Source organism: Rhinatrema bivittatum, chromosome 2 (assembly GCF_901001135.1).
Source record: "Rhinatrema bivittatum chromosome 2, aRhiBiv1.1, whole genome shotgun sequence".
NCBI classification, from domain to species: domain Eukaryota; kingdom Metazoa; phylum Chordata; class Amphibia; order Gymnophiona; family Rhinatrematidae; genus Rhinatrema; species Rhinatrema bivittatum.
The window spans coordinates 48,525,941-48,543,000 of record NC_042616.1 but is presented as its reverse complement, the minus strand read 5'-3'; the positions used below and the strand labels follow the sequence as shown (position 1 = coordinate 48,543,000).

Here is a 17,060-nt window from a genome sequence, read left to right as displayed (position 1 = left end):
TTTTAAAAGGCCTGCACGCACGTCCATGCGCGCACGGCTATTTTATAACATGCGCACATTGGCTTTTATAACATTCAACGTGATTGGGCCTTTGCCCAGTTCCCTCCCCGTCTGCTCTCCTCCCCAACCCCTAAACCTACCCTAGCTATCACCAGTTTTTTTGTTTTTATACTTACTGCTCCTCTGAAGCAGAAGTAAACTCCGTGCGCCGGCCAGCTGCCGCACGCCCTTCCCTGGGACAGCATTTAATGGGGTGAAAATTTGAAAAAAATATAAAAGGTGTAGGAAAATTTGATAACTCTCGCTTTCAGCTAATTTGCAAAACATTGTGAAAACACTTCCTGTTTTATTATCATTAAACAAAGTCAAAAGCATGCTTGTAACTTTTTAAACGTTTCGAATGAACTCAGGCGGGAATTTTATGTAACATAGCTGACTGTGGATTTTTTTATGTTTCCTTAATTTTTGATGAGGACTTTGCTGTCGTGAATACCACAGCTTTAAACTCTGCAGCTACTAGATTAGTTGGCTGTCCTTATACACAGGATTCTGTCATAGGAGATAATAAAAGGTCAATGGAATGATAAGATTTTATGCACTAAAAGATTTCTGACATTTTCTCTGCACGGAAGTTTAGCCTTTTTTTTTGTTTTTTTTGCTTCCTTGATTGGGGAGTCAGTGTACCTCCCTTCAGGATTGTCCAAGCCCCCTCCTGCCCCTCAGTTTTTCTTTACCCTGAGTTATATACGCTTGTCATTCATTTCCCGTATACAGGAATTGATATGCTTACTGGGTTTCATACATATTTGCAGGGCTGGAAAAAGGCCAGGTGCCAGATCACCCAGGAACCTGAAATTCAGGCACTGGCATCCGATGGAATATTTTCTGGCCGAGCACGGGTCTCAGAGAGCTGCAGCGGCGGCTTCGGTTGTCAGGTCCCGAGCCGCAGACAGGTGGCTGCTGTCGGTGGGCCTCTATTGTTGGGCCAAGGGATTGACTTGAAGTGTAAGGGGGAACGGCGGCATGGGCGAAAGATTGCCTGGAAACAGGGAGAGGATAGGGGAAGGGGGGGGGTGGTGTTTGGAAGTAGGGAGATGAAAAGTGGGGGACAGAAGGCTTGAAAGCAGGAAGAAGGAAGTACTTTGGAAGCAGGGAAAAGTCCCTAGGGGAAGAGAATGCCTGAATAGGGAAGGGGAGAGAGAAGGAAAGTAAAATTAAGGAAAAGAATGAAAAAAGTTTTAAAAATTAAATAAGAAATAAGATAAAATAAATACAAACCCTAAAATGTAGATGGGATGTGATCTTGATTTGCTCTACTTCCAATCCTTCTTGACTTTAGATTGTTCTCAATTTTCTGGAGCAAGGAAAAACATCATCCCAGGAAACGTCAGCCAGCCCGTGCGTGTCACGGTGTACCTCACAGACCGAGGCCCACAGTCCCCAGCCAGTGGTGAAGCAGGTAAGGCCGCGAGAAGGCAGCCCTGCTTCTCTGTGCTCTTTACACTACTGTTTACCAAGGAGGCCATTCTGAATAAACGGCCTAGTCCCAAAGTACACCCGTACTTTTTGTACACATGGACCTTTAGGCAATTTTGAAAGAGAAAGAAAGCGCATGCGCTCTTCTGCCCGTACTGTTTCACCAGGTGGGGGAAATGGGGTAAACTGCGTGTGCACAATTTGAAAATACAATTTTCTGCCTGTAGTTTACCCACAAATTCTTTACAAAAATTGTTGGGGAGGACTGGCCCGATGGCAAGTTCTACATGCTGCCATGCGGAAGACCCAGGTTCGATTTCCAGGCTAGGATGCTGTTACCATGGGCCGGGTGGGCATGGAGTTGCTGTGGAGGCAGCGTTCACAGCCTGGGGGGATGGGGGGGATGGGGGGTGGAGAGGGAGGGAGGCGGGGGTCTTTCTCAACAGCGATACCTGGTTGCCAGACTTGGGATCTACGCTCGCTGGATTTGGAGGGAGCTGTGGTTTGTGGACAGGACCGGACAGGACTTGACACTGTGTGATGGCTGGGCTGAGGTAGGAGGGGCATATAAAAATTAGGGGGGGGAGGGGGGAAAGCCCCAGGAAGTTGTGAATGAAGGTACCTAAGCCCAGTAGAGGTTGCTTCTAACAGCTGGAAGGCAATGCAGCAGGAGGAAACTGCCGGACCAAAAAAAATATAAATATATCGATGTGTTGACAACACCCAAAGAGATGCCGACTGCCAACGGAGCAGCTTCATTGGGGCTTGATGACCTCCCAGTGTTCTTTGATTTTCCTGATGTTTCAAATGGAACCGGTAGCTGAACATGGAGCAGGAAGGGGTTAAAAGACAACGCCGTCATTACAAAGCCGAAAGATAGGTGGTGTTGGGTGTTTTGGTCTTGAGGCGTTTTGTGAGCCTGGTGACCCAGTGTGGGGTGCCCTTCCTGGGCGCCTGAGATGCTTGACCTGGCCTCTTCCCTCATGTCACCCATGGTGTGCATTAAGCAGAGAAGTGGGGAGCTTTCATTCGTAACTACCGGAGCGTGGAGCACATTAAAGGGACACCATGAGGACTGCTCGTTTCCTTCTTTCAGCCCAATTGAAGGCATCCTGTACTGGGGCCTGTGACAGTCATGAGCCTTTCTTCACAAGTACCAGAAGGTTTTATCCGTTCATAACCCCATCTCCCCTTTCCGTCTAACCCAGCCACTGCAGCAACGATCCTCGTCCCAGGGGGCCAGGGACTGCGGTTCTCTCCAGAGCAGGGTGCACGCAGGCTTTCCGCTTGGCTCGCCCAGATGTCGCCGTCGTGCTGTGGCTGAGCCTCTCGGGGAACTGTGAATGCCGTTACTGCAGCATCCCTGGCCGACATGGGGGGGAGCAGAAGCTGGGTGGGGGGGAATCAAACTGAGATCTCCTGCTTGGAGGCGTGACTTCCTTTTTCGATTTCTGAATGCCTTTTGGCTATATCTTGTTTTCTTTGTTTCTTTTTTTTTTTTTCCTTTTGCATTTTTTGATTAAACTGGCACAGGTTTTGAGCCTCATTGTGCCATATCGCATTGGCCGACAGAGCACAGTCGTGTTGCAGCAGAGACTCGGCTACAGCTCCTGAGGAACTGGCTCAGCAGGCATTATCCAATTCTGATGCTTCAATTTGCCTGTCTTGGCTGCTGCACCACGACGGAGGGTGTGGGTGTTCTGGGGGGGGGGGGGGGAGTCAACATTTTTCAAATCCCTGACACATCCTCTTTAAAGCAACAGTGCTAACCAGACACTTCAGAGTGTCTGCCCTCCTCTGCCTTGTGGTTCATTTCCTAGTCTCCTGACTTTTTTATATTACATCTCAGTTTCTTTTCTTTAATTTTTTGTACATTTGCATGTTAAAAAATGTGAGTTCCTCTTTTATTGTGGGCATCTCTTTAACCCCCTCCCGCCTCCAGTTTTTGGACATCTGCCTCTCCAAGTCTGCTCTACAGCCCTCTGCGATGTATATCAGGGTAACGTTCACATGGGGTGAGTGGGAGGCAGACGGCTGATAATAATCAACACAGCAGTGTCCCTGCTATCCTGAGATTCAGAGTGTAGGAGTGGTTAAGCAGGAGGAGCTTTCAAAAACAGTAAATACTTTATGTGCAAAATAAAAAATCTGAATGATAAAGGGGATTTTGATGGTTTGTTTTTTTTAAGCTGTCAAACACATTATGTAAAATAGTTTTTGCTACCACTGTCTTTCTCTGTCTGCCCTAGGTGAATGATCTATGTAAGGGACAGTGTGGGATTATTCTAATGAGTGCCAGGGCCTTCACCCCTTAGCCTCATTTTTAATATTCTGAATTTTGTGGTTCCAGATTGTTCTTATTTTTCTGGGACAGCAACATGAGAAAACTGCTCAGTGCACTTCGCAGACTGTGGGTTTCAGCTGTCCGTCGCCAGGAGACCAGGTATAGACCATTTCACCATATGTTAACATGCACCGAGGTCAAACATGTCAGTGCAGAGCCATGAAATCTATTTGCGCGTTGCCGTACCTTGCACTGGCAGGAGCTGTGTCACATGAGTCACTTTTAGCCTGGCTTAGACTGTGACCTGTTTGGTTTTGTACAATTGCAGCTTACCGAGAGTCTCTTAGGACAGCACCACAAACTGCAGGATGCGGCAGCAGGCAGCCCCTGTGAGGCCGGATGCCCATCGCATGCTGGGGGCCACAGTCCCCAGCGCTCGGTCAGGCAGGTAAGACTCTGGCCTCTGTGGCAAATCATCACCCATCAGGTTACCATGGACAACACAGAGTTATAGAAAGCAGAAAAGGAGTGCCTTAGCTTTCCAAAAATTCAGTTGCTTGCAAGCAAATGCAACCGCAGTGTGGTTGGGCAGAAGTGATGCCTTCTGTGAGGCTGACGAATATTTATAGGTGCAAGCCTGAGGAGCTACTGAGGTCCCTGCCTTAGGCAGTCATTTGCCTATTAATGGTACTGTTGCTTCCAAAGGCTGCACCATTAAACCTTTATTGGCAAACTGAAGGTATCATCTATTCAGTTACTTTGTTGGTCGTCTGTTAGTAAATTACTAATAGATGGTGGGGTCTGGATTGTCAGAAATGATGCATGCAGTTTCTCGCCAGCCAGGGGAAGATGATAATCTGTAGTAAAACCGAGGAGGTCCTGGGGTGGTTCTCAGCTGCCTCTGTTGCAGCCGATTCGCTGATAGCGGGGGCCTAGTCTGTTGCAGTTGGTCCAGAATGAATGTCCCACCTCTTCAATGCAAATTTAGGGGATCCATATTTAAAGTCACTTAGCTGAATAATTTCTAAGTCATGTGGCTAAATGCTGACTTTTGAATATCTGGGGCACGCATCCAGCTTGCTAAATTGTAGCCGGATAAGTCGTCATTCAGCTATTCTTTAGCCGGATAAAAAGGAGGCGATGCGGAGGTGATCCGGGGGCAGGGTAAAGTTATCCGGGCTCATGCGGCACTTACTGTAAGTGCCAATGGTCATTAAAAAAAAAAAAAAAGAAAAATGTTTGCGTGCAAGGCTCCCAGCCAGATTCCCAGTCCCCTCACTCAATATTAATTCCCTGTACGTACCAGGATCAGTCCAGACCGTGGGTTATGTCCCCAGTCCAGCAGATGGAGTCAGCACAAGCTTCGAGGGGGCGTTCCCATATATACCACTACCCCCTCTGCTGGAGTTCAGTATCTTCTGACTCCAGCAGATGCGAGTAGGGGAATCGGAGTTTCCCCAATTTGGCAAGGATTCAGTTCTTCTGCTTTTCTTTTCCTCTGATTTCTGTCTGTTTTGGTTGCAATTTGGATCAAGTTTACATATTAAAAAAAAAAAAAAAAAAACCTGTCAATTTTTGGGGAGGCGTGGCTTTCACTTTCCTCCTTCTGTGCTGTCTCCCGCGTGCTTGTCTTGGGCCGGGGGTAAGTTTTGTATTTTGTTAAAGTTTCCTTTTCAGCGTTGTGGTGCCTCGCGGAAGCCGGTGGGGCCGGCCTCTCCGCGGTTTTTCCTCTCCCCCGGACAGTTTCTTGCGCCGCGTGGTCGGCTGCAGCTGGTAGAGAGGAACTTTTTCGTCGGGCAGCGCAGCCGTGCAGGCCCCCCCCGCGGCACCTACTCGCGCTCTGGGAAGGCAGGCAGCGCAGGCCGACGGGCCCCCCCGCGTTTGTTCCCCCCTGCTATTGGCCCCCCCCCCCCCCCCCCCGAGGCTTTAATTTTACTTTTTCGCCGGGAGACCCGATGCCGCGGCCGTCGCTCTGTTCGGCCTGCGGCGAGCCGGGGTCCCGGATTTCCCGCGAGGGCATCTGCGCCAGGTGCCTTCCCGGGGGGGAAGGCACCTCGCAGTCCCTCAGTGAATTTTCACTTTTTCAGGAGTTGCCTGGGCGGCGCGGGCCGGCCACTCTGCCTGTTATGGCGGGAACGGCGGCCATTTTAAGTCCTCACCGCGATGAGGAAACGCAGGCAGCGCAGGGAGATGGGGATTGTGCTGACATTTTTCCACCGTTTCTGTTGCCACAGCAGGGCTCTCAGGCCCAGGGGATGACGGCACCCCCTCCCTCGGGGACCGCCCCGGGCAGGCCGGGGTTTTCCCCAGAGTTTATTTTGCTTATGCACTCTGCCTACCTCCAGGGCTTGGGCACCCCCGCGGGACCCCCCCCAGCGAAGATGCCCAGGTTGGCGCCCTCAACATCGAATCCCCCTGACCCGGGGGTGCCGGGGGCCTCCCCGGCCCCCCCCCCCGGGTCCCTCTACCACCCGCTCCAGGGGGGGCAGCGGCGGTCCCGGTGGGGCACGGCCCTGTGAGCCCGGATTTGAGGCATGAAGATGGAACGCCTGAGGGGGATGACCCGCGTACCCTGCGCCTCTTCCAGAGAGAAGAGCTGGATGATCTCATCCCACGGATCATACAGGAAATTGGATCTCGACCCGCCCCCGGACCCCGCCCGCGCCCAATGGCTCCCGCTGTAGTAACATCCTCTAAGAAGGGTGATCCGGTCTTGGCGGCCCTTCGACCGAGGGCCAGGGCTTTTCCCATTCATGAGTCGTTCATGCAACTACTCACCAGGGAATGGGATACCCCGGCGGCGTCCCTGAAGGTCAGTCGTGCCATGGAGAGGCTGTATCCACTGCCTGAGGACTTCCTGGAACTCATCAAGGTGCCCAAAGTGGACTCCGCCGTGTCGGCAGTCACGAAGAGGACGACCATTCCTGTGACGGGCGGATCGGCCTTGCGGGATACGCAAGATCGCAAGTTGGAAGTCTTTCTCAAGAGGGTCTTCGAGGTCTCCGCCCTGGGTATGCGGGCGGCGATGTGCAGTTCGCTCGCTCAGCGAGCTAGCCTTCTCTGGGTACAACTCCTCACGTCGCAGGCTTTGCCCGCCGATGAGGCCGCCCAGGCGGATCGGCTAGAAGCGGCGGTGGCCTACGGGGCGGATGCCTCGTATGACCTCTTTCGGGTCCTGGCAAGATCCATGGTGTCCGTAGTGGCGGCTTGGCGTCTGCTGTGGCTTCGCAACTGGGCGGTGGATACGTCCTCCAAGTCGAGTCTGGGCTCCCTTCCGTTCAGGGGCAAGTTCCTCTTCGGGGAGGATCTGGACCAGATCATCAAGTCTTTGGGGGAGAACGCAGTACATCGTCTGCCGGAGGATAGATATCGACCTTCGAGACCGTATGTCTCCTCCCGGACCAGAGCCAGGGCACAACGACGCTTCCGGAACTACAGGCCATCGAACCCTAGACCCGCCGCCGCCAGGCCCCAGACCGCCCCCGGAGCAGGCAACCCCTCTCCGAAGGCTTCACAATGATGTCAGGCTTGCCCACTCCGCCGTTCCCAGAATCGGGGGTCGGCTGGCGCTTTTCTATCAGGAGTGGGCGCAGATCACCTCGGACCAGTGGGTCCTGGACACTATACAACACGGCTACGCATTGGAATTTGTCCGCCCGCCGCAGACGAGGTTCATTTTCTCCCCCTGTGGTTCAGCGCTCAAGAGACGGGCGGTGCAGGCAACGCTGGACAGGCTTCTGGAAATAGGCGCTATTGCACCCATGCCCTTCGGAGAGGTGGGCTCAGGCCACTATTCCATCTACTTCGTAGTGCCAAAGAAGGACGGTTCCTTCCGACCCATCCTGGATCTCAAGGAGGTCAACAAGTCCCTCCGGGTGGTCCGGTTTCGCATGGAAACGCTGCGGTCGGTGATTGCGGCGGTACATCGGGGGGAGTTCCTCGCCTCCCTGGATCTCACGGAGGCCTACCTGCACATTCCCATTCGGCCGGATCAGCACCGTCTTCTCCGGTTCAAGATTCTGGACCAGCACTTCCAATTCGTAGCTCTCCCGTTCGGTCTGGCGACGGCACCGCGGACCTTTACCAAGATCATGGTGGTCGTGGCGGCAGCACTTCGAAGGGAGGGCATGCTGGTCCATCCTTATCTGGACGATTGGCTCATCCGAGCGAAGTCTTTCAGCCAGGGCCAAGCATCGGTGAGCAGGGTGGTACAGTTCCTGCAGTCCCTGGGATGGGTAGTGAACTTCTCCAAGAGCTCCCTCGCACCCTCGCAGCGCTTGGATTTTTTGGGGGCGACCTTCGACACCCGGCTGGGCAAAGTTTTTCTGCGTCAGGACAAGGCGCAGGCTTTGCGGGATCATATACAGCGATTCTCTGCGTTACGGGATCCCACAGCCTGGGACTACCTCCAGCTCCTGGGGGTGATGGGATCTACCATCGACATGGTACCTTGGGCGTTTGCGCATCTCCGGCCCTTGCAGTGGGCGCTCCTCTCCCGTTGGAAACCAATCTCGCAGGACTACCAGATGATCCTCCCGCTCCCGCAGAATGCCAGGGACAGCCTGGGCTGGTGGCTGGAGCCGTCGAACCTGGCTCGCGGCTTGTCCCTAGATGTGCCAAACTGGGTGGTGGTGACCACCGATGCCAGTCTTCTGGGCTGGGGAGCAGTTTGCGATTGAAGCGCCACGCAGGGGACGTGGTCCGCGCTGGAGGCGAAGTGGTCCATCAATCGCCTGGAAACCAGGGCGGTCAGGCTAGCTCTGCGACATTTCCTGCCGCTTCTCCGGAACCGGGAGGTCAGAGTTCTTTCGGACAACGCTACCCACCGTGGCCTACATCAACCGCCAAGGCGGCACGCGCAGCCGGCAGGTCGCGCTAGAGGCGGCGCTGCTGATGCAATGGGCAGAGCGTCACCTCGTCCGGATCGCGGCCTCGCTCATCGCCGGTGTGGACAACGTTCAGGCGGACTTCCTCAGCCGTCAGCTGCTGGACCCCGGAGAGTGGTCTCTATCCCAGGAAGCGATGCAACTTCTCGTCCATCGGTGGGGAGCCCCTCACTTAGATCTGATGGCCTCCGCTCTCAACACCAAGGCTCCACGCTTCTTCAGTCGCCGGCGGGAGCGCGGCGCAGAAGGAGTGAATGCTCTGGCTCTCCCGTGGCCGCCACATCTGCTACTCTACGCATTTCCACCATGGCCCCTGGTGGGCCGAATGCTTCGCAGAATAGAAAGCCACCAGGGAACCGTGATTTTCGTCGCCCCGGAATGGCCCAGGTGACCCTGGTTCGCGGATCTGCTGCAGCTGGTGATCGACGGGCCAGTCAGACTGGGACACCTCCCCCGTCTCTTACGTCAGGGTCCGGTATTTTTCGATCAGGCAGAACTCTTCTGTCTTGCGGCCTGGCTTTTGAGAGGCGCCGCCTCCGGCGCCGGGGATACCCGGAGGCGGTAGTATCCACGCTGCTGAGGGCGCGTAAGACGTCGACGTCGGTGGCCTATGTTCGGGTCTGGAAAGTATTCGAGCTGTGGTGTGCCAGCCAGGACACGAGACCCACTAAGGCTTCCGTCCCTCAGATCCTCCAGTTTTTGCAAGCGGGGGTGGACAAAGGCCTCGCCTATAATTCCCTACGGGTCCAGGTGGCCGCCCTGGGCTCGCTGTTGAGTGACGGCGGCTCTCTGCTACAGCACCCTGACATTGCTCGTTTCCTCAAAGGGGTCAAGCATTTACGGCCTCCGTTACGGGACCCTTGTCCCTCTTGGAGCCTCAATCTTGTGCTTCGTTCCCTGTCGGGACCACCGTTCGAGCCACTGCGCAGTGCGACGATCAAAGATCTCACCCTCAAGACTGTCTTCCTGGTGGCCATCTGTTCCGCTCGCCGCATTTCGGAGCTGCAGGCTCTATCGTGTAGGGAGCCTTATCTACGTTTCTCCGACTCTGGAGTGTCGCTCCGCACCGTTCCCTCCTTTCTTCCGAAGGTGGTGTCTGCATTCCATGTGAACCAGACGGTGGAATTGCCGTCCTTCTCTTCTTCCGAACCGAAGGCTCTCCGACTCCTGGATGTCAAGCGCACTCTGCGTCTCTATCTGGAGGCTACCAACGAGTTCCGGATTTCTGACCATCTCTTCGTGCTTTGGTCCGGTCCCAAGAAGGGGTCTCAGGCCTCGAAGACGACCATTGCAAGATGGCTGAAGGCGGGCATTGCCGCTTCCTACATTGGTGCGGGGCGGATGCCCCCACCGGGCATTGTCGCTCATTCTACACGTTCTCAGGCGGCCTCCTGGGCGGAGGCTCGCTTGGTCTCGACTCAGGAAATCTGTAGAGCAGCAACTTGGAAATCGTTACACACGTTCTCCAGACACTATCGGCTATACCTCGCCTCTTCGGTCTCGGGTCATTTTGGCGAGCAGGTTCTCCGAGCAGGCCTCTCAGAACCCCACCCGATTTAGGGATGCTTGGGTACATCCCACGGTCTGCACTGATCCTGGTACGTACAGGGAAAAGAAAATTATTCCTTACCTGCTAATTTTCGTTCCTGTAGTACCATGGATCAGTCCAGACGCCCGCCGCGTTTGGGTACTTTTTTCTGCTCGGCTCTACTCGACGTTCTCTATCACTCTGCTCTGTGTTATGCAGTTTTTCGATGTGTTATGCAGTTTTTCGATGTTTTCACAGCTCCCTACAAGTTGGTAGGCTGTTTACCGTTAATTGTTGAGTGTTTGCAATCATTATGCATTGTCTGTTCATACAAACTTGATCCAGAAGGGGTTTTCTACTCGGGCTTTGATATACTCGATACTGAACTCCAGCAGAGGGGGTAGTGGTATATATGGGAACGCCCCCTCGAAGCTTGTGCTGACTCCATCTGCTGGACTGGGGACATAACCCACGGTCTGGACTGATCCATGGTACTACAGGAACGAAAATTAGCAGGTAAGGAATAATTTTCTTATAACTGTCCTCTGCCGGCTGAGCACCCCCAAATCTCTCCAATTGTTTTTTTTTTTTTTTTTAAAGGATAGTTTTATTTTTCGCTTTCGGTTCCGGTCTCCCCATCCCTCCCTCCCACCCAGTACCTTATTCAACCCAGGGTCTCTCGCTTTCCATTGCTGGGACTTCTCTGCGCACAACTTCCGGGATAATTTTCAAAAAGGCCATTTATGTGTGTAAAACCACGCAAGGACTTGTGAAACTTCCCTCCAAATTAAGAGAAACCCCCCAAGCAAGATTCTGCTCATCATAGGCAATAGGCTTTTTCTAAAGGGGGACGTTCAGGAGGGGACTGGATTGCCCAAGCCGTGGAGAAAAAGCTGCTTAACACAGCGGACGCAGGCGTTCCTTTCCTAGGAAGAGCGCTCTGGGAGCACGGAGCAAGCAGGGCCTTCCTTTAACCATCCGAAAGCCAGCACCTGCAGCAGCACAGTGTGACCCTCCCCCCTACACGGCGGGGATAGGCGAGAGGGGAGGGCAAGCATTCAGTACGGGTCAGGGGAAAAGGTGTCCCCTAATGATCTGCTGGCACCAGCTTGTGGAGCACTCGCTGGTTCCTGGAGAGCTCGCTGGTCGAGCTTGCTTAATGTCCAAGATATCACAGGGTCCAGAGTGCTCCCTCTGCAACCCATTCAGAATCTCATGAGGTCAATATTGCACCAGGTGGGGGTGGATAAGTTAGCCGGATAACCTTACCATCTAACTTCTACCAGATATTCAGTGGCACGGCGGAGCTGCCTCTGAATACGCTCATCTATCACCCGAGTTAGTCAGATAAGTATGTCTGGCTAACTATAGGACTGCTTTCAACTCTGCCTCTGGAATGCCTCCAGGTTATCTGATTAAGCTTTATCCAGCTAATTACTTAAGCTTGATAAACCGGAGGCATTCAGCGCTCGGGAAGTTTTAAATCTTGGCATTTGTCCAACTAATTTAGCCGGACAAACGCGCTGTCTATGGAACCTAATTTTGTTTTCATTATTGTGATTATGGCTCAGGCGAGTTATGTATGCTATCTCCAGCTTACATTGTAAGATTTTGAATCCCTTCCCGCTCTAGTTTGTTCTCAGTCTTATGAATGACCAGAAGAAATTGGGAAGAGAGACTGTTTTGATTCCCTCTGCATCTCGGTGTACCTCACGATCTCCCCCCGTGCACCCCAGGACTCTGCCAGTGGAGGAAAAGGTAAGACACTATTATCTGTGCAATTCCATTGATGGATTTGCATTTACTAGTGTGAAATAAATAACGTTATGAAAATGGAAAACTGGATTTCTTGTGCTGCCTTTTACTAGGCCAGTGTAAGACGTTATGTCCTGAACATGCACCTATAAAATTCTCTTTATCCTAGAGAAAATTCCATATCAGAAGTCACAATGAGGTTCATATTTAGCCGCTGAGAAGCTTGGCTAGTTTGCAGGATAAACCTATTCGGCTAACTAGCAGGGTATATTCAGCAGTGCAACAGATTATACCCAGCCTTCTTAAAGTTAGCCAGATAAGTATATCCGGATAACTTTGTCAGCCCTGTAACGCAACCAGAGCTGGCCAGTTAGGTTAGCCGGCTAACTCCGCTCCTCCCCAGAACGCTTACTTCCTGCCCCAGGAATGCCCCTATCTTATCTGGCTGAATTCTAGCTGGATAAGAGCTAAATATAGCCATGTAAGCCATTTAGACGGATAACTATTACGTTGTGTTCACCGCATGGAATTTTCTTCGGTTTAAAGATACTTTTGTGGTTCAGTAATAATGTACATCTGTTCATGTAATCCATCTGTTGACGTTTTGTCATTATGTAAGGCAAGGTATGCAATCTCGTCGGGCTTCACAGCATTCACCATTGACATGCTTAAAAGAGCGTGATGTTTGGGCCTGTTTTACCAGCGGAAATGGGCTAGAGAATTGGCCTCATAAATTCCCATATGCAACCCAACACCAGCTCCTTCCGCCCTCCCCATATCTTTTGCCCGTCCTCTCAGTCCTTTTCCTACAACTGCCCTCTGTATCTATCCCAAGTATGCCCATAATCCATTACAAGGATGGCCTCCACTTGTCGGCTCTTTCAGGCCTTGCCATCTTCAGCTTTGCTTCATACGAGACCAATATTTAAGCCAACCCCCAGAACCAAAGACTCCAGGCAGAGGAACTAGCTCTTTGTACTACATGGTGCAAGCCAAAAAACAAAATACTTCCAGGAAGCCATCTGTCCATATCTTATTGAATAAGATTAAGTATCACACAGGCATACTAGAAGTTTAGCAAACAGTCTTTTTCCTTGGTTAAACCACATTTTACGAGAGCTGTAGCCGCATCTTATCCAGGAAAATCTCACACCACAGTAGAAGAAATATGCAAAGTAACTGCCTGGTCACCTAAATAAACATTCACAGGGCATTTTCTGCAGCAAAGTTAGATGGACGATGCTACAAGCTGCAGTTAACCCCAAGCCCTGTGAGGTTCTGCTTTTGTCCATCCCATGGGGGTGCACTGGGGCGAGAGTGTGACAGATGTGGAATTTTTCTTACCGTCAATCCACGTTCTGTTCATTTTTGCCCACTCCCCTGCGTATAGCCTCCCTCCCAATTTAAACTTTATAATGCTTTCGCTCCCACCAAGTTAGTTCGCTTTCTTAAATCTGGTGTGTGTACGTTACAGTTGGATTTTCTAATTTTCTCTTCCTGCCTGAGTTCTCGTCTTCTGCTTCTTAATGCCGGGAAAGTGTGATGTCATTGAGACTCTTAAAAGAGAGAGTGCAAGGCTAGTTTGTGCTGGTCTCTTGTTCCATGCTGTTACACGACCCACAGCGTACACTGGGGGCGAGAGTTTACAGAACATGAATTGACGGTAAAGAAATTTTCAGTTTGCATGCGGCCCCCTTCACTTACTGCTCCTGTGGATCCGATGTGTCTGGCCCCCCCGGGGGTGTGTCGGTACGAGCTGTATGCACCCTGCTGGCTTTCAGTGGCCTGTTGGCAGTCCGATAGGCTGAGGACTGGCGTACATGAGCTGCAGTCACTTTTCGTGGCATTTCAATTTCCAGAAATATGAAAAAAAAAAAAAGGATGAAGTAAGGAAACCGATCCTTAATGGTAAATGTGGCTGAAGGGCTAAAGAGAGAGGGGGTCTGAGACAGGGGAGATATTGATTCTTTGAATTGAAGTTTTTCAGCTTTGCTAAGGGGTAATGGAAGTAACCACCTCATGTTAGGTGGTTGTAGCCTCTTCCTCGGTGTGCACCTTTCAATATATTTGTAGTAGTTGCGGTCTGATTTTGATGCTGGTTTGGTACTTGCGCTGGGAAGTCTGATTATAACTCACAGCTCCTCGTGGTGGTGAGTTTGGTGGTAATTCTGGCTAGGATTGTAGTGATCTCTTTCAGAGGGGTGATTTCATTGGTGGTTATGGTTTTGTGAGATGTGGTGGTGTTGGGGATTGGTTCTTATATGTGTATATATCCATATCTGTATTGCGAAAAACGCAAAGAATAAAGCTGCAGCATCTAATGTGGAGCCAGAGGTACTTTCCGGCAAAATGGTGTTATTTCTCTTGATCAATGTAATACCGTGTAGTGTCTCGGAGACGGCGGCTGTAAAGAATGACAAATTGCTTTCCCGTAGCGCGTGCCGCCCACTGAGTGCACGAGACGGCGCTCGGCCTCCAGAGGGACTACTTTCAGGGACATTCTGGATAAATTACTTTTGGATGTGTCCTGACGTACCCAGCCATCACCTCACCTACCAGGTTTAATGGTCACTGGTGAAAGTGAGGGGGTGGGGGGGGGGCAGGTCTCCACGCTGACAGGTTTTTGAAAAAGCAATTTGAGATTGAAGCTGTTGTACCTATAAGGCTAGCCACTGTCTCTTAAGAGGTTGCATTTAGTATGTATGAAATATATATTATATACGTGTGTGGGTGTATGTATGTGTGTGTATATCTATATATATATATATATAATGTTTTGAGGTATAGGTTTAAATATGGACTGTCTGCCTGGCAAGGTTATATGTGCAATATCCTATAATATTTTAAAGAGAGGTATGAAGGATTTTATGTAGAAATGGGGGGTGGGGGGGGGTGAAGTAGTGATGGTATTGTACTACAGCACAGAGTGCTATAGGATTGGTTGCTATGACAACCAGAAGGCAGCTGAGCCCAGTGGCTACGTGCCTTTATCCGGTCCAGCCGGGGCGTGTTACAAGTGAGACCTTAAAAGAAAAGGGTCCTTTTAAAAACGGTATAAATTGCCCCTCTCTGTTGTCTTTCTGTCGTCACACTGCAAAGCTTTAATGGGTTTGGTCAGGGTCAGCTTGTCCAGGAGGAGCTGCTGACAGGACGTATTACTGGGCCCTCTGGCTCCAAGGAAGTGGTGGCAGAGCATGCGCGTGCCCCGGCATGGCACGTCCGCTTCTGGCGGCTGGAGAGCGACCCTGCACCAGCGCGCGCCTGTATCCCAAGGAGGCAAAACCCCCGTCGGGCCGAGTCAGCCACGGCCAGAATCAGCAAAGCCCACAGACTGGGGCGTTGCGGCGGGATAAACGGCTTCCGGGAATGATTCAGATGTCAGGGCTCTGTTACGTCGTGCTGGCTGCCCTCATTGGAAATATTTTAAATAGAAGTAATTTTGCTGCGTGGCTGTGGGAGATGATGGGATGTTCCTCATTGCCCCCTTCCCCCCTTCAAACATCTTTCGTCTAAGTTTTCAGCAGACGCTGAGTAACTGCTCGTCAGTATTACATGGGGTTGTCCAGGGCAGGATGGGGAATGAGAGAAGCTGCACGCAGGCCTGGAGTGGATAATGAAAAGAAATGTTTCTATCGGTTTGCCTAGGTATAGATAACGTATGTCAAGCTCTTTTTAAAAATAAAGTGCCCGTACTTTGTGATGCAGTAGAGTTCCCTGAATTTTATGTCGTCTCTTTTTATTTTTGCTGGAAGCTATGCTCCCATGCTTGGCGGATGGCATGGGATGGGGGGGAGGGGCGAGGCGGTTGTGTTGCTGAAACTGCTGGCAGTGGCCAGATCGCAGGGGATTGTCAGTGCCGGCTTGTGCCAAGTCTTTTCTCAGAGGCAGTGCATGCAAATTTTCTCTCCTGCATATTCATTATGGATATCCTAAAAACCCGACTGGCTGGTGGGTCCCCAGGACAGGATTGGGGCCCACTGCCTTAGATGATATCCTCATGCTTCATTTCTGCAACCCAGTTTCCCTGCTGCGTTTCACAGTTTTGGCTGCTGCTGCTGCTAGATTTTGCACACTTATTCCCAGTTTATCATCAACTAAATATAGCGTGGTCTTTTTCCCGGTTAGCGTTGGAAAGCATTCCCATAGTTTGATAGAAACATCTCCTTGTTCCCCAAGTGCATTACCCTACGTCTATCAACGTTACATTTCATCTGCCGGTTGGCCATCCCAGTTGTCTCTGATATATACATTCATCTGGAAAATCAGCGGGCTTGCAGTGAGACACAGTTCTGGTGTCATCTGCAGAAATGGCAGTATTGCTGTTTTGTTTCATCTTCCAGATCAACAGCTGAAGCGGTGAGATGTCTTCCAGCTGCAGACCTCTTCTCTCTTGTGCCCTTGGAGGTTTTCTCTGCCCTTGACCTGAGCTTTTCTCTGTCCACGTTCCAATCCTCCCCCTGTCTCAGCTACCATGACATGCCACTGACGTTCAGCTTCAGAGCTCTCTCTGGGTTTTTCCCCCTCACCTGCTAGTGCTCGCCAGCTCCTGATCTGTTAAATATATATAGTCATGTCTTTGCTGCATCATACATATGAATTGTATGTCATGAAGCCTTTGGGGATACACCTATACAAAAAAAAATTATATAGAAAACAACTATACTGTGGTGTGACAGAGCTGAAGGGCAAGTGAAGGTCAGTGAGTATTGTTAATAAACTTGTTGATATTACTTTTGGAAAGTAATCAGTTATAAATTTAGCTGCTCACAAAAGCAATCCAGTATGAATCAATGCTACTTTTCTTAAGAGTAATTTGTTATTGATTTCCTTTAGCACCAGACTTTGTGAAATGTTTGTGAGATGTGATTGGAAAGGCATCCTAAATTTCTAGCGGCTCACAAGGTTTATGTTGGGGCAGGAATGAGGAAACTCGTTTGGATGATCAAACCTGTGAGTTGCAGGCCACATAAGGGAAATCTCAAAACTACTGGAAAAATGGAGGGGTGAGAGGTCAGGGAGTGGAGGGAGGAGGCAGGAGAAGGAAGTAGCTAAAGATAATGTGTTATTACTCTTACCCTAAAAGGTTATCTGATTATTTATTCAATCTTATTTTAAACCACCTTTTCTATAG

At 50.9% G+C, this 17,060-nt stretch overlaps 1 protein-coding gene across 11 annotated transcripts in view; it reads left to right on the top strand.

Moving 5' to 3' along the window:
* The window catches only part of LOC115083911, a 274,261-nt gene that overhangs the window by 45,695 nt on the left and 211,506 nt on the right, over nt 1-17,060 (top strand). For all 11 annotated transcript variants that reach the window (XM_029588000.1, XM_029587994.1, XM_029588001.1 and 8 more), the window contains exons 7-10: nt 1,340-1,459; nt 3,827-3,919; nt 4,089-4,208; nt 11,807-11,932. In XM_029588000.1, coding sequence (XP_029443860.1) covers nt 1,340-1,459; nt 3,827-3,919; nt 4,089-4,208; nt 11,807-11,932 — 459 coding nt within the window. The remainder of the gene's footprint in view (nt 1-1,339; nt 1,460-3,826; nt 3,920-4,088; nt 4,209-11,806; nt 11,933-17,060) is intronic.